General features: G+C 42.8%; 1 protein-coding gene across 2 annotated transcripts; it reads left to right on the forward strand.

Moving 5' to 3' along the window:
- The first annotated feature begins 1,770 nt into the window (after window positions 1-1,770).
- On the forward strand, window positions 1,771-16,614 carry sufu (suppressor of fused homolog). Of its 2 annotated transcripts, none has more exons than XM_080017243.1 (13): window positions 1,771-1,852; window positions 1,942-2,098; window positions 2,624-2,758; window positions 5,060-5,196; window positions 6,261-6,403; window positions 8,316-8,401; window positions 8,602-8,674; window positions 9,219-9,375; window positions 9,567-9,669; window positions 10,460-10,594; window positions 14,563-14,701; window positions 14,794-14,862; window positions 14,950-16,614. In XM_080017243.1, the coding sequence occupies exons 2-13, from the start codon at window positions 1,950-1,952 to the stop codon at window positions 15,037-15,039; spliced, it is 1,416 nt and encodes a 471-aa protein (XP_079873369.1). In that variant the 5' UTR covers window positions 1,771-1,852; window positions 1,942-1,949; the 3' UTR covers window positions 15,040-16,614. The 2 variants fall into 2 exon arrangements, 1 of the variants encoding a protein (XP_079873369.1); XR_013844597.1 differs by having other exon boundaries at window positions 1,778-2,098; window positions 14,950-15,318; window positions 15,415-16,614.

Consider the following 16,614-nt stretch of genomic DNA (forward strand, 5'->3'; position numbering starts at 1 on the left):
GTCTATGGGCTCAGTTCTTTTGGTGTGGCGCAAGTTTGTCACCATACAAGATGGCACCCAAAGATCCAAATGAAATACATTCATATGATCTTTGTGGGCGACGGGAGAGTAAAAGTTCATCCACTGATTGGGAACATGAGATGGGCTTAGACCTTCCCGAGACGGTTTAGTTTCACCCTTTGGATCATGTGTGGAATATGTATATTGTTTCTTGATAAATGTTGAGTAGTCATTGATTTCACATTTTATGTGATGTTATTGAGCAAAGATATTATATTGTGTATAATGTAAATGGCATGATTATATCAAATATTCTTTGACAAAATGTCTACCTATACTGGAGCTCAAGAGAAACTGAACTGGAATTGAGAATTGTGGCATTTTGTACTGACATTCCGTGATTGCTTGTGTTCCAAAGAACAAATGCCTATTTTTTGTCTGTAGTCATAATGTCTGACCTTAAACTCGTGGCATAGAATAACAAATCAAAAAGAGATTTTCCCCACATGAAGTTAAGGCGAGTATTAACATGGTCATTTCCTTCTCTCCCTTTCTCTGCTATTGTGCCATTTCCCCACCCCTATGCTAAAAATGTCCTTGAATTTACAATCCTGGTGTGCTTTATAGGCTTGTGGTTGGTCCATTACAATGACTTTTTATTTTACAGCACTTCGGTCATCCGCTGATGTATTAAATTTACTTTGTATGAATAAATAAACATATACAACTTCAACCTACCCATAAATGTGTTTCATTTCGACACAGCTAAAAGCATACAGGGGAAGCTTCCTCAAGTTTATTTTAACATAATTCCTGTTATGACCTCATATTTCTGGGAACCAGGAGTAGTTGATATGTCTTGGTGATCGTGGAAAATAATGATTCAAGTGGTTGAAAAAAGAAAATACATCCTAAGAATTTTAGTTTGATACAATTACAATTATTAGTTAAAAGTATCATAACTTAATTTAATGTAAATTAATTTCTAAACTTATTATAAACAAATTCACTTTTATTGTAGGAGTAGCTGAATTATAGAAACGTTCCCACCCAAACATACTTTGCATGAATATGAATATACTGTATGTTGCCAACAATCCATACTTCTCTGAAAAACAGAACAAAACGTTAAATCACGAAACTATTCCCCCTGGCAAAATATTAAACTATTAAACTATTACCCTTCCATGTTATCTCACTTTATGATTTATTAGAGTAAGAGAAACACACAAATAGAAAAGATAAAAGATCTCTCATGAACAACTTATTTTTTATCAAATTACTTGATATTGATTGACAATGTGTTGTAGTTCCATTGTGAGGCGTGCGATATGAGCATCAACTACACTAAAAAAAAAACTTTATTTTCATACACAAGGAGAAACTCTTAATAGTTTCCATTTAAAAGTATCAGTTTGCTGATAATAAAAAAAAAATGAAGATAAATTTGGATATTAGTCTGGACTCATCATGAACAGAATATACATATGACTTATGACATATGACAAATTCATAGTTTGGCAGATTTTTTGGGCTTTTTGACTGAATTTTAAAACTACCACAACATCTTTTTCATCACACAAAAACATAAACTACACAAGTTTGTTCATTTAAAAAGCATGGCCCGACTGCCTTCTATTTGATTGACACTTTTTTCAACTAATCATCGCTCTTTGTGTGTCGCTTTAAATCAAAGGTAACTTCTGATTGGACGATCTACCCGTCACTCAGGGAAATGGCCTCCGCCGTTTGGCCAATGATTAGCATTTCGCAAGGACTGAGCAACAGGCTTTGCCTCTGTTGAGCACAACAGCACGGTCGGATAAACAGTTTCTCGTAAATCAACATTACCGTAAGACGGTCAAGTCGTTATTAATTTAGTTATGCCTTGTCTGTGATAGTTTCGGCCGAAAGATAGGTGACTTTACGCTGTTTCTCAAGGTGTTAGCATGGATGAAGTGCGGCCTAGCAGCGGCGCTCAGGGCCCCGGCCTGGCGTCGCTCTTCCCTCCCGGACTGCAAGCCATCTACGGGGAGTGTCGCCGCCTCTACCCGGACCAGGCCAACCCGCTCCAAGTCACAGCGATTGTTAAATATTGGTAGGTATTAAATATTAAGAGACATCGCTAGGAATTCCTCCATCCATACGTCTAGATGTCTCGTTTTCGCGAAGTTAATGACTCCGGGGATCTTATTCACGTTACTTTACTTTCATACACTTTCATGTTTTTAATCTAACTACGTAGGATTTAATGATCAATAAGTCTGATGGCGTAGGTTTAGGTGGTGAATGACAAAGAAAGCAGCTGATGGTGTTTGACATCACAAAAATATGAATTTAATGTTCCTTACACAGTGCTGATGTGTTTTATATATGTGTGGAAAACTCGCACAGCTTCCTACCTTTGACAGTGTGAGTCGTGGATACAGAGGTTTATTGTTTATTCGTTCGTTTTTTAGCTTTATTCCATATTGGCGATTTCTTTCAATGTTTATTCCGCCGCTCGAATCCAAACAATAGGCGATTCGCCCGTTGTTTTGGAGTGAGCCGCCGCTACGCCGCAATTCCCCTCCAGCAGTTGTAAACAAACAGTCTTTCTGCGTGTGCGTCTATCTTCTTGCAGGTTAGGAGGCCCGGACCCTTTAGACTACATCAGTATGTACAGGAACGTGGGCAGCCCGGGCCAAGACATCCAGGAGCACTGGCACTATGTCAGCTTTGGACTGAGTGACCTGTACGGGGACAATAGAGTTCATGAGTAAGTATACAGGCTTGGCTGTGAGTCCACAGAGACTGGGAGTGTCTCATCAGTTGTCTCATGTACAGATCGTTAACATTTGTCATTGGGATGTTTCACTGATAAGTAAACTTACAATTAATGTGATTCCACTGAGCGGAGTTAGGCCGCTAACCAGCTTAACATTCAATAACATTCAGCTTGTTCTTCTCTTTTGCATTAAACATTGTTCTGAACCAATGGACCAGTGGTTGGCTTATACCTGATGTTTGCCCAGAAGAGGAGAGAGCTATCACAAAAAACTGTTTATTTGTCTTATATGCTCTGGCATGCTATACATGCAGCTTCATGACCTTCATTTTTTATTTACATTGGCTTTAAAGTTGGATGAAGCCATTACTATTCATGGTCTGTCCTGAAGTTAAAGCCTGAAACCTAAAACATTAGCTTTACGTATAACCCCTTTGTTTGAGCTGGAGTTTTAAGCAGAGGTACACTTAAGAAACACTGTCAGCAGAATACTCAATAAGAACTCAATAAGAAATCGGTGGTGAAAGAAGCACAAACTCGACAGTGAGAGTAGTGGCTTTGCTTTACATAGATGTGGGGAAAAAAAATTAAAAATAGTGATCTCAAACTCACTCTAATTTATTTACAGTACCGGTGTGTATGTAATGAGGGTTTGAAAATAAATAAATAAATAAAACTAGGGCTGCCCCTGAAAGTAATCATCAGTCGGAAACACATCAGTGGACTGGGATTCTTCAAGTCAAGCAGTAGTGTTTTTTTGTTTGTTTTGTTTTTATTTTGTCACTGTGCATTACAATCACAGGATAAAACAGAAGCCTACAAAAATGCACAGGGATGACATTTCAATTAGAAATTATAAATACCGGGAATCATAAATATATATTTTTTATGTGTGACTCAAACACGGCTCTCCGTGCACCCTGATTGCGGACAGCCGTACCCCTTCCTCCAAATAAAATAACAAAAAACAGTGTAGGGGCGAGGTAAGGGGGAACGGGGCATGACTCATGTGGGTATCGTTAAGATGTTAATGGTACCACTACTCTTACCAATACTACTTATCGATTCGGTACTTTAGCGGTACTCTTATTGGTTATCTTTAAGAGAAAAACGAAAACAAATTAAGAGCAGAATTAAGACTGCTTTATTTGCTGCGCATTACACATGGTGATCAGAGCGCCGCGTGTGTGTGCGCTCGCGCCAGGAAGAGGGAGACAGCCCCACCCCCTCACGCATATCTCTGGTGATGAAGCGGGAGAGATGTCGCTTCTAATAATAGGGAAAATGCTTCTTAGATGAATATCTTAATCTTATTGCAAGTTAGAAACGGGTTGTATAGCCTAAATAAATAGAAAAACAATTTTTCTTAATTTCTCCAATACTGTTAACAGTACCGGTAATGTCAGAGTTTATTGATACTACGTTCTCTAATAATGTAGCCCCAGGGCCCATTTAATACCGGGTCTCGGTACCCAACCCAACCCCCCCCAACGTGCCCCGATTGTTACAGCTCCGGAAAAAAACAAGCTTGTTGACCCGGGAAAAGGAGGAGGTTGAGTGACCCAGAAAGGGAGGTTGCAGTCCGTCCCCTGCCATGACACAACAGCCTTTGGACCAATCGCGACAATGGGAGCTCTCAGAACGAGAAAAGGACACAATTTTCCTCAAGGGCTTGCGCTGAGAACACTGCAAGAACCCAGATCACCGCGGCACTTTGTTCTTATCTTGTTCTGAAGGCGTCTTTTTGGTCAACCTTCTGCTTCTCTTTAAGTGCCTTACCTCCACCTTTATGGAGGCACAAACAGAGTCGACCACCTACGGAGACTCAATGTTCTTTTCTATTGTGATGTGACGTCCTGTTGATTTTGACAAGCTGAGGTCACAGCACACACAAACAGAAGGGGGAAGAAGAAGACATTGTTGTTTGCTTTACACACATTCACTGTTTGCTTCCAAGTCTCCACCTCTGTAGTCTGCAAAGCAAATTGTTCTACTGCATTCACCTGTTATGTATGGCCCTCTGAAGTAATATTTTTAAATACAACATTAATTATTTGGAGAGATGATACACTCACCAGCCTTTATATTGCGTTCTGCCATATTAATTGGTTAAATTAAGATTGAAATCTTGGATATAACAAAATGCAATAACAATTATCTTTTCAATCAGTTTTATGCAGCCCTTGTTCTCAAGTAGCGGTGATTAAAAGTGTAGATTAACTTAAAAGGAATTTGTTAATCCAGCAGATCATTTTTAACAAGACGCTGTGTGCTCTTCTGTCTGCGTTCCAGATTCACAGGGTTGGAGGGACCTAGTGGGTTCGGCTTTGAGCTCACCTTCCGACTCAAGAGGGAGGTGGGAGAGACCGCTCCCCCTACCTGGCCAGCGGAGCTCATGCAGGGCCTGGCTCGCTATGTCTTCCAGTCTGGTAAGTTCTCACATTGTTTAATGTTACATTTTGAGGCGTTGGGTTTTGGTTGCCTGCATAATGTCATCATCATTCTACCAGAATGTTTTGTCTGTACATTGCCGTAATAGTTTTTCATCAACCCTTTTCCTTGCTATGTGGCAGAATCTAGTTATGTAGTTGCCTATTAAAAGTTGTATATCTTGGTTAATTTACCAACTGTTTGTTAATAAATGATTTATGTGCGCTCGTATTCCCAACCTGGCTGCTGTAGCCATGCCAACAAAATAGTTCTTTCCCACAGTTCAGAATGTGGGCTTTTGTAAACATTGGCTATGTAGTCACGTGTTTCATCAAGAAATTGGTGAAGATAAAAGTGTGCCTCCGAGAACAGGCATAGGCCTTATGTGTAGCCCCCATTTTTCTTAGCTTTGCAGGCTCTCACAGGAAATCCTCCCTTCCCCTCGCTCCCTTTCGCCCACTTAATAAATGATTATATTTGTACAAGTACAAAACAAGGGCATTGTTGCAGTGTTAGTCATTTGGGGATGTGGGTCTCTGTGGCAGAGAAATATAAAGACAATGAGCTGCTAAGTTCCCTTAAATATTCTAGCTGCCTGTGTAATATATACATTAAATGTTTGTTGGGAGGGAGGTTGACAATCAAGCAGGGAGAGAGGACAGTCTCTCTTCAGGTCCCCCCCCTGCCCCCCTCCTGTACTTCCCAGCTGGGGTCAATTTGCGTGTGGGTGGGCCGGACTGGGCCCCTGAGCTGGATGAATGCTGATTCATTGCCATATCTCCCCTCTTTGAGTTTTCTCTAGCTTTACTAAGTGGATGTTGCCTCCTAGGCAGATAGACTCCATACACATAAACCCTCCATATCTTTTTAATTATCTCTTCCTCTTAAACCATTCTAACATTTTCTCAAAACATTCTGCTCTTTGTTGGGTGTTGGACAGTGCGTCTCCTGGCAGTGGTGCCCCTGTATTCTACAAATATTTGATTTCCCTTTTTTTCAATTTTCAATAAATTCTGTGATCTGGGATTTTATTTTAAATTGCATCTGCCTGCCTTGTCAACAGAAAACACATTTTGCAGTGGGGATCACGTATCGTGGCACAGTCCGCTAGACAACAGTGAGTCCCGTATCCAGCACATGCTGCTGACAGAAGACCCACAAATGCAGCCAGTTCAAACCCCCTATGGCGCAGTCAGCTTTCTCCAGGTGAGGAAACGTCACGCATTGGGCATTTATTTTGATATTTTTCCCCACATATGAGGTCTGCTCAGATGAATTTGAAGACTTTTTTTGGTAGGACGAGGAATCTGTACCTTGTGGTAAAACAGGCATTTTCATGAAGAGGTATTGATTTGATTGAAAGAGCATTCTGCACCCTTACAGCCCTCCCTCACACACCAGTGCCTACTCTTAAAGTTGGGCCTATTATGCTCCTTTTCAACAAGTTAATATAAGTCTCTGAGGTCCTCAAATCAACAAGGGGTCAACTGAGATTATGCCTTCCAGCCATTCTAATGCCTCTAACCCATCCTTTTCCAGGACTGTCTGTTTTGTGGGTGGCGGCACCCTCCTCAGGCCCCTAATTCTGTGAGCCAATGGAGTTTGACCACAAGTTCCAGGTTCTGTGAGCCAGTGGGATTAGTACTTCCGAATTCCGTTGTATTTACTTCATAAACTTGGACCAACTTGGTCCACGCAGTGGATCAACTTTACCAACAATACACAATTATTTTGAAAATACTTACATTTCCATCATCTGCAGTTTTGTCACGGAAAATTGGTATTAATTCCTCTTTCTTTTAAAGGATGGTAATGTTCTGCTGGTCTCAACATTCCCGCCCAGCGGCTGGTCTGTGCAGCCAACAACAGAGCACTTCCCATGCTTAGCCACCAGACCTGCTAGCGTTGGTGCTCAAGCTGTGGGTGGAGTTGCTTAGAGGGAGGGCGGTTGTAATTCTGCTGAGGCCCAACATGATGTAGGGTTGGGAGACCAATCTGAATGGCATGTTTTGAAAAAGACAGCTCACAAAAAACTGAATGGGCTGTTTTATTTCACAGTTTGTGTGTTAGCAGGCCCATCAGAGACCAAATGTATGCACGCACTGAAAAAAGTGAGTTTTTCATAATAGGTTTACATCTAGCCATTTAGCAGACACTTTTATCCAAAGCAACTTACAAGGGAGAATAACATTCAAGCTACATTGCGACGGAGACATTAGTGTAACAATAAATACTGCTAGGTAGTGCTAAGTAATTGTAGGTTAGGAGAGGAGGTACTCACTGAAGAGCTGGGTCTTCAAGTGCTTCTTAGAGGGAGGGAGGTCCCTGCTCTGGTCATAGGTCCTCTTTAAAGAATTTTGAGCAGCGTAAAACATCACTGTGATACTCTCCCCCGCTCTCGTATTCACCCATTCTCACACATTGGTCAATTACAATGAATGAGGTCAGAATTCCAACCATTCATAATAATGTGAAGGCAGAACTGACAACCACCTAAACCTTTGGACAAAATGAGATGATCTGGATCAGTATATGTGGAAGGGGGGCAGCTAGTGCTGGCACAATTGTTACATAACCGATTTGAGAAATGTGAAAATGTTGCAACAAATGTGATTTCACTGTGTTTCCATCAGTTGAGCATAGGAAAATTAACTGGACAAAACTATTACGATGTTTAGGGCTAAATAATGGCTTTTCTATAAGTGTGAGAGTTATTACACTACTATAGACTTATTTTCTCATTGTGACCCAAAGTATGAATAAATGTATTCATCCTAATTCTTTGATGAAAATGATTTATCACCGAATATTTCATGATCGTGATCGCTCATGTAAATAATGATGTCCATTCATCTTTGAAATAAGCACCTCATGATGATGTTTTCACAACAGGAACTTAAGTAACCTGTCTGGAGAAAGTTGTCCATTGAAGGGATCAAAGTAGGACAGAAATTGTGAATCTCACCCTTACCTTATTGTAATAATGAGGAAAATTCTGTTCAAATGTGCTAAGCATCCATCAGAAGGACGCTATGGTCCTCTAGAGGCAATCTCAAACTTGCAAGGCTATGCTAAATATTAGCCCACATGCTCAAAGGACCTCTGCCTGTTCCTGTAGATTGTGGGTGTGTGCACAGAGGAGCTGCAGGCCGCCCAGCAGTGGAATGGACAGGGAATCCTGGAACTGCTGCGTGGAGTCCATGTGTGAGTGGAGCTACATGGACATATACACCAACATTTATTTTTTTGGCTTTTTAAATGGCATTTGCGGGTAGAAAATATGGTTACATTGAAAATAATGCATCAGTAACTAAACACTTGGTATAATGGGGCTTAACTTTAAGATCGCATTAAGGGATGTATATATGTGTATACTGTATGTATGGATTATTTCCTGTGTGCAGTGCCGGTGGTCCTTGGCTGATAACTGACATGAGGAGAGGGGAGACCATTTTTGACATTGATCCACACCTACAAGTAAGGCTTTGTTAACTCCTGCTTAACTGTAACTGTCCGCTACTCCTGCTCCTCCACTTAGCTGCATTTGCTCAAAGAGATAAACATTACTTCTTATGCGGCTGCTACGTGTTTGTGTATAATAATTTATCCATAGCTAAATCTATCAAGACTCTTGTGTTTACATAGACACACCAACCATGCCCCCCCCTTCCCACACACAAACAGCTGGAAAATTTTCTCCCACAGCTACCAAAAGTACAAATACTATCAAGAGATATTGTAGGACCTTAGCTCTCAGCCTACTATAGGTGCACTTCCACCCTCAAACATGTTCATAAACTCTGATATTCATACACACATAAATTGAATATGAGTCTTTCCTTAACATCTGACACCTATCATGAAATGTAACCATGGGCAAAACCCTGGCTTTCAGTACAAAAATCACCAAACCTGTTGTTTCGTTCCTCGCCCTGCAGCATCCTGCCACTCCAGAGGCACATTAGAATCACATTCTGTGAGCTAGTGTTGATGATTGCGTTATGTGTGTTGCTCATCCAAGCAGGAGCGCGTGGACCAGGGCATTGAGACTGAGGGCTCTAACCTGAGCGGGGTCAGTGCCAAGTGTGTGTGGGATGACCTGAGCCGACCGCCAGAGGACGAAGAGGACAGCCGGTCCATCTGCATCGGATCGCAGCCACGAAGACTCTCAGACAAAGGTGCGCTTAAGTCCCTGAGAAGCAGTGAGCCAATTCAAAACTGCCTTTAATACCATGCACAGAGAGGGGGCAGTTCAGGCCTCTCAGGTGTGTGTGTGTGTGTGTGTGTGTGTGTGTGTGTGTGTGTGTGTGTGTGTGTGTGTGTGTGTGTGTGTGTGTGTGTGTGTGTGTGTGTGTGTGTGTCTCAACAGATACAGAGCAGATCAGGGAGGCCCTGAGAAAAGGACTGGAGTTCAACAGCAAGGCAGCATTGCCGCCGATCAACAGCCAGAGGCACGGACACGAGAGGCCCCAGTGAGTGTCCACGTCCAAACACCCTGTCCAAATTCAATGCTTTATGCTAAAACTGTATTAATACTATTGCGCTTGGAAAAATTCTGTGGTATTCGATAACAAATTTATACCCAAGTAGTTCATCTTCTCGGCATCAGTGAGCCAAGAATTTATGTAATTTTATTTTAAAAAGCTACAGAGATCTGTTTATTTTAAATCTATATTAATCAATATATTACATTTCAAAACAATACACAGCCCACCTCATAAGCACACACACACTCCGACCTACTCACCTTGGTTCACCTGAGCATACGTTTGCGTCAGCTTAATCTTCTTCACTGTGGGTGTCGCTTCACCGAGCCCAGCATCTCATCTGTTCTCCTGCCAGCTGATTAGCAACCAGGCAGGCTGTAGGTTCCTATCAATTGCAATCATGTTAGACTGTCATCTTCAAGGTAGCAGTATCAGAGATAAGAACACCCTTAACAGGAAGGTTGTTTTTTTTTTTTATGAAACCGCCAACCTCTCTACTGGTACTCTTGAAAGTATTCAGAAATCTACGTGATTTCTACTAGTTACTTTGATTTCTACAACTACCTGATACCAAACTAGCGTGACGTGTTCGCCTCAGTTACAGTTCCATTTTTTTTCTCTCTGCAGTTTCAGGGTATATGAAAATGTTTGGAGTGAATATATAAATTAGTGAACATGGTAAACACACAGCTCCCACAATTTCAAAATCAGCCTGTGATGTGATTTCATGTTTCCGCTGTCTCCTTTTTCGCTGTCACCTTCTTCCGTCTTTCAGGAGCCGGAAGGACAGTCTGGAGAGTGAGAGTTCTGCAGCCATTGTTCCACATGAGTTGGTGCGAACCAGACAGCTGGAGAGCGTCCATCTGAAGTTCAACCAGGAGTCCGGCACACTGCTGCCCCTCTGCCTCCGGTACCATACCTTTTTTGATATACACTCACTGAGGACTTTATTAGGAACACCTGTACACTTAGTTGTTTATGCAATTATCTAATCAGCCAATCGTGTGGCAGCAGTGCAATGCATAAAGTCATGCTGATAATGGTTAGCAACTTCAGTTAATGTTCACATCAACCATCTGAATAGGAGAACAAATGTTTTTCTTGGTACACTTTTGGCCCGTTAATACCAATTAATCATTAATGCTGGAAGTAGTCATTAGAAGATGGGTAAATTGGGGCCATGAATTGATGCACATGGTCAGGAACAACACTCAAATAGGCTGTGGCATTCAATTGATGATTGATTGGTATTAACGGGCCCAAATCTCAGGCTTCTTCTTTTGGGGCCATGGTAATGGTACGGTTTCTGTATCTTAATACTTGAGAAAAATAAAAAAATATATAAAAGGTGGTAAAAGTGTTTTTATAGTAGTCTGCCACAAATAACTTGTGTGTGTGTGTGTGTGTGTGTGTGTGTGTGTGAGAGAGAGAGAGAGAGACTGTGGGGGGAGGGGTTCTAATTTACATTAGCTCATCTGATTGGAGGGGAGGTGTCCAGGATATTGGATAATTCAGATATTAATTTCTGTTATTTGTTTATTTATTTACATATAACAAAACACAATAATAAATAAATAAACCAGTACTTTAGTTATTTTTGTGTAGAACAGGTATAAACAGTTTTTTTCACACAAATAATAATATAAAATAACTTATTGAAATAAAACCTCACAGTCAGACCAGTGCTTGTGTGCCTTTGCTTTGTGAGCCTCACGCGACAGTGGGTGTGCTCCTTATCAGCCAGGGCACCTCCCATCGAGGGAAGAGCATAGGCTATCTCTTACATAGAGGGGGAAACATTTGCCGGTGGCAGGAGACGGCAACTTAAACAAACAACACAACATAAAGCTGTAAAACTTGACAAAAAAAAGAACAGCTCATCACCCAGTGAGACTTGGTTCCCTCCATTCCTACAAAAGAGTTGTTCAAAAGAATCAGATCGTTCGTGGACGACGTGTTGCGAATGGAAGCGAGTGTCTGAAGGGAAGTTCGTAATAAGGGTCACAGCCATCCCAGGGGGTTATTTTCAGACTTGACACCTTGATTGATTGCACTCTTTACAAAAACATTTCTATGTAGTTTTATCTTGTTTCTATTGAATAGGCTGCAGAGCCATACACAATTGGGGGGGGGGGGGATAAATAAATAAAATAAATAAACCCCTTGCACAAAAAAAGAGAAATGCTGCGCACAGACCCCACACGACTAATGGATAAGCCGCATTATATAGGGATAGGATTCACTAGGAAGCAGCACTTACAGCATGCCGCAACAGTACGCTGCGCCAGCACGCTGCATCAACATGTTCAGTGGACCTCTACTGTGATATCACGTGTCCGTATTGAGCGCTAGCGGGTGTACGAGACAGTTCGATAACATACCGTGTACTGTTGCATCCCTAACACACACTCTTACATATATATACCATGTATATGTATGTGACAAATAATCTCTTGAACTTGAACTTGAACTTGAACATTAAAACCACTGACAGGTGAAGTGAATTACATTGATACATTCATCTTGTTTCAATGGCACCTGACAAGGGGTGTATTATGATATATTAGGCAGCAAGTGAACAGCCAGTTCTTGAAGTTGATGTGTTGGAAACAGAAAAAATCGGCAAGCTTAAGGAGCTAGGCAAGCTTCTTTGACAAGGGCCAAATTGTGATGGCTAGACGACTGGGTCAGAGCATCTCCAAAATGGCAGGTCTTGTGGAGTGTTCCCAGTTCCTACCAAAAGTGGTCCAAGGAAGGACAACCGGTGAACCATCGGCAGGGTCATGGGTGCCCATGGGCTCATTGATGAATGTGCGGAGTGAAGCCTAGCCCGTAAGAGAAGAGAAGAATCTTTAATTGTCACGCAACACACCACACTACAACACATGCATACACACATGCTTTGGATGGTGGCCGGTGAAATGTGGCCTCTGCATTTGACCCATCCTGGCTTGTCCTTCCTCCGGGGGGCCAGCCAGGAGCAGTGGGCAGCATTCGTCGACACGCCCGGGGACCTGGTACCAAGTGTCTTTCGCTGGTCAGACAATGTGTGCATGTTTTTGGTGGGGGTCCTTACTGATGGTAGGTGGAGAAAACCCCATGTGAGCACGGGGAGAACATGCAAACTCCACACAGAAAGGCTCCTATTTGGGAGATAACCCGCCGGAGCACGGTGCCAACAGTGCCCCAGGCGGGAATCGAACCCAGGACCTTCTTGCTGTGAGGTGCAATGCACTGCGCCACTGTGCCTGTATGGTCTAATCCCACAGAAGAGCTACTGTACCACAAATTGCTGAAAAAGGTAATTCTGCTATGATAGAAAGGTGTCAGAACACAGTGCATCATCATCATCATCATCACTGCACCTTGCTTCGTATGGGGCTGCGTAGCTGCAGACCGGTGTTCATGCTGACCCTTGTCCACCACCGCAAGCGCCTACAATGGGCATGTCAGCATCAGAACTGGACCATGGAGCAATGGAAGAAGGTGGCGTGGTCTGATGAACCATGTTCTCTTCTACATCATGTGAATGGCCGGGGTTAGGATCCGATCAAGCATCTATGGGATGTGCAGGAACAACAAGCGCGATCCATGGAGACCCTACTTCGCAACTTACGGGACTTAAAGGATCTGCTGCTAAAGAGCGAGATGTAAAAAAACAGCCACTTTCAATGGCTGTGTTATATGGCTTGCGCAAAAACCCATCTCTTCAGTTGAACAATATATCTGAAGGGAGTCGCCCTCGAGGGAGTACACAGTACTCCTACTCAGTCAGAATAAATGGTATCTATGTTTCTGTAATGGTGACAAACGTTCCTCTTCTTTCTTGTGACTTCTCTTTTTAAACACGCTTTACCTGTTTTGCGCATATATTCCTGTGGCAAATGATCACCTCATTGTGTTCATTGAAAAACCTACCACACCTCACTGCTTTTGCATGAGTCCATTACTGTGCAAAAGCTTCTCTGGCCATAATGAACAAATGGGATATCGATAGTGACCCTCCGCTGCGTTCATACTGCGTAATCTGTCTCCCTGGAGAAGAACAGGGCCAAAGCCAGCTTACAGACAGGCACTTGCCGCGAGAGGAGAGACGATTAAGTGAGAGACTTGTGGGTTGTTAAAACAACACACAGAGGGAAGTTTGATAACAAGTAACCAAAAACAGACCAGTTCCTCGTTCAGGTCAACCTTTCAAGTTTGTCCCCGGGAACTCCTCTTTGCATCGTTGTTGCAATGAACTGTAGGGGTGTCTACCCAGAGGTTTCGGTTTAGGGAGGGAGACAGTCTTTCTGGCAGTGGGATGCCGACATGGCATGAGATTTACCGATAGACAAACAAAAAGGCTCGCTGGCACAAACAGGAACATAAAATAACAGTAGTAATAATAAGTCTTGCTGATTCTCCTTAGTCGCGGTCTGATTCGCAGGCGTTTCTATGTCCGGCACCAGGCGATCCCTGCTGCAAGACAAACAACACATACGACAACTCTCCCAGCCGGGTCCGACCAATCAGTGCTAAGGAGGCTGATCAGGCAGACTGGGTACAGCTGGGCTGCAACGGGAAGAAGCCAGCACCGTCACCTGCAGACTGTGGCTTAACCATGCCCCCTTGTCTGCCACATGAACGCTGCCATATCTGGGTCAATCCAGTAAGCCAAGGGCCAATGCGTAGGCCTTCTTTGCTTTTTGCCAACTGGAGTTTGGAAGATTTACAGAAATGCATGGGAGACAAATATTAATATTGTCACCAAGCAGGTAGGGGCATTAATTAAAAGGGTCTAAGAAATTCAGAAAGTTGCATTACTTTACTGTAACGGAGCCTTAAAGGCAACGACATCACCCAGCTATACGTCCTTTTTTTTTCTGCCTCTTTCAGGGGGCGGTTGCTCCACGGCAGACATTTCACCTACAAGAGCATCAACGGCGACACAGCGATCACCTTTGTGTCCACAGGAGTGGAAGGAGCCTTCGCCACTGAGGAGCATCCGTATGCAGCGCACGGCCCCTGGCTTCAGGTACACACGTACACACACACACACACACACATACACACACCCATCATCCCCTTGTGCTCCTTTCATTTGACTGGCTGCTCCCTCCTCTGCAGATACTGTTGACTGAGGAGTTTGTGGAGCAGATGCTTGGAGACTTGCAGGAGCTTAACACTCGTGAAGAGGTGGGTGAGACCTTTTTTTTTTTTTCTGCCATTACGAGAAGAATCAAAAGATTTTAGTCACCCTAACTTTCTTCTTCTTTTTTATAGACTAAGATACCAAAAGAGTACACTTGGCCAGCGAAGAAGCTGAAGATCTCTGTGCTACCAGACTCTGTGTTTGATAATCCGTTACAATGAGACAGTGACTACATGTACAGACACACACGACATTCTGGTTGTGCCCTCAAGTCCATCTCTGCTTTGACGGGGGACACATGCCACACAAGACTATCACGGCATAGAAGCTAAGGTCACAGGTATTCACATCTGCCCCACACACACACACACACACACACACACACACACACACACACAGCAGATAAACCAAACTGCCTGAGACCATCCTCGCCTTGACCTAAACTGACGGACACTCTGGATTGGTCCAGTTCGGACAGCTGATCTGAAGGCCGGTGCCTGGTAAAGCCTCTCCCTGCTGCATGGCATTACTGTGTTGATCTGGATCTTAAACGCTTTGGAAAGAGTTTGACTAAACTGCAAAACCTGCCTCTCCAGATGGTTGAGCTGGTTCCATGCTGGTGGCAGGTCCACGTTGTTGGTGTTCTGCCAGTAGGCGCCTGCCAAGCACTCTGGTCCAAAACACAGTGGAGAAGACATCGCTCATGGAGTCACAACTACGAGTTATGAGCGCGAGTTGGCCAACAAAAAAAAAAAAAAGGGTCAAAGGAGAATGCAGTGTTGTATTTACATGAACGACATTGGTCTTTGAAAGGGCGGATATGTGACAGACAGTAACTAGAAACTGTTCTGTACAATTGAGGTTTTTATGTGTATACTTTTCAAATGCTGGACATTTCAGTTTATTTGTGTTTTATTTTTCTCGTACCAAAGCGGGAGCAGTTGCCACTACGCTACCACTGCTGTTCATGACAAATCATCATGTGAGGTTGAGGTTTCAGACTAAACCTTTATTCCATGTTGTTCCTGGATTATTAAATTGGCAACATTGTTATACTTGTTTTACAGTTCTGTTATTTGTTTGAAAATTTTTTTTCAAGCGCCTCAAACCTATTTTTTCCTTATGTGCTAAGACTAATATCTCAAATGTTGGATTGGTGGTGCTCTCTTCGGCTCTTTGCATTAAATATGGCCCCAGAGTGATGTCCAGTGGCTCTTTTACGAATGTTTCAGACCACAGGTTGTCCACAGGACCGTTATCGCAGCAGTTCTTGAATAAACAGTTGCATTGCAGGTTGAGAAGTTGAACTCCACTTGCAGACTAACTCTGTCCTAGATGCAATGGCACAAATACTCTGTGTTGTAGGCCGAGCATGCTGACAGCCCAAGTTAAAAAAGAAAGTTTCAGCGCCCCGCCCCCTCCGATGGGATATGATCGAAGGGAGTTTGGGGTGAAATTCCTCTGTGCCTTGAGCTGAATGGGAATCATGTTGACTGTGTTGGACTGTTTACACTGCTGCCGCCATGAATTGAGGTTACTGTGTTCCGTTCATTTCTGATACTGTCAACGCATTCCATCCCGACTCAGAAAGAAGTGACCGCTTTACACCATCTTACCTATCTATCTTACAAAAAATGTACCTTTCCAATATGTCTTGGTATGTTTTATTTTAGTTGTTTTTTTTTTTTCTCCCCGTACAAAACCGCTTTGGGGGGCATTCAGTATATTTGATAGTCTTATTTCACTGAACTTTCTACCGGTTTCTATGTAATCCCAAGTGCATTAAAGAGCTATGA

This window comes from Zeus faber (assembly GCF_960531495.2).
Source record: "Zeus faber genome assembly, chromosome: 16".
In the NCBI taxonomy this organism is placed as follows: domain Eukaryota; kingdom Metazoa; phylum Chordata; class Actinopteri; order Zeiformes; family Zeidae; genus Zeus; species Zeus faber.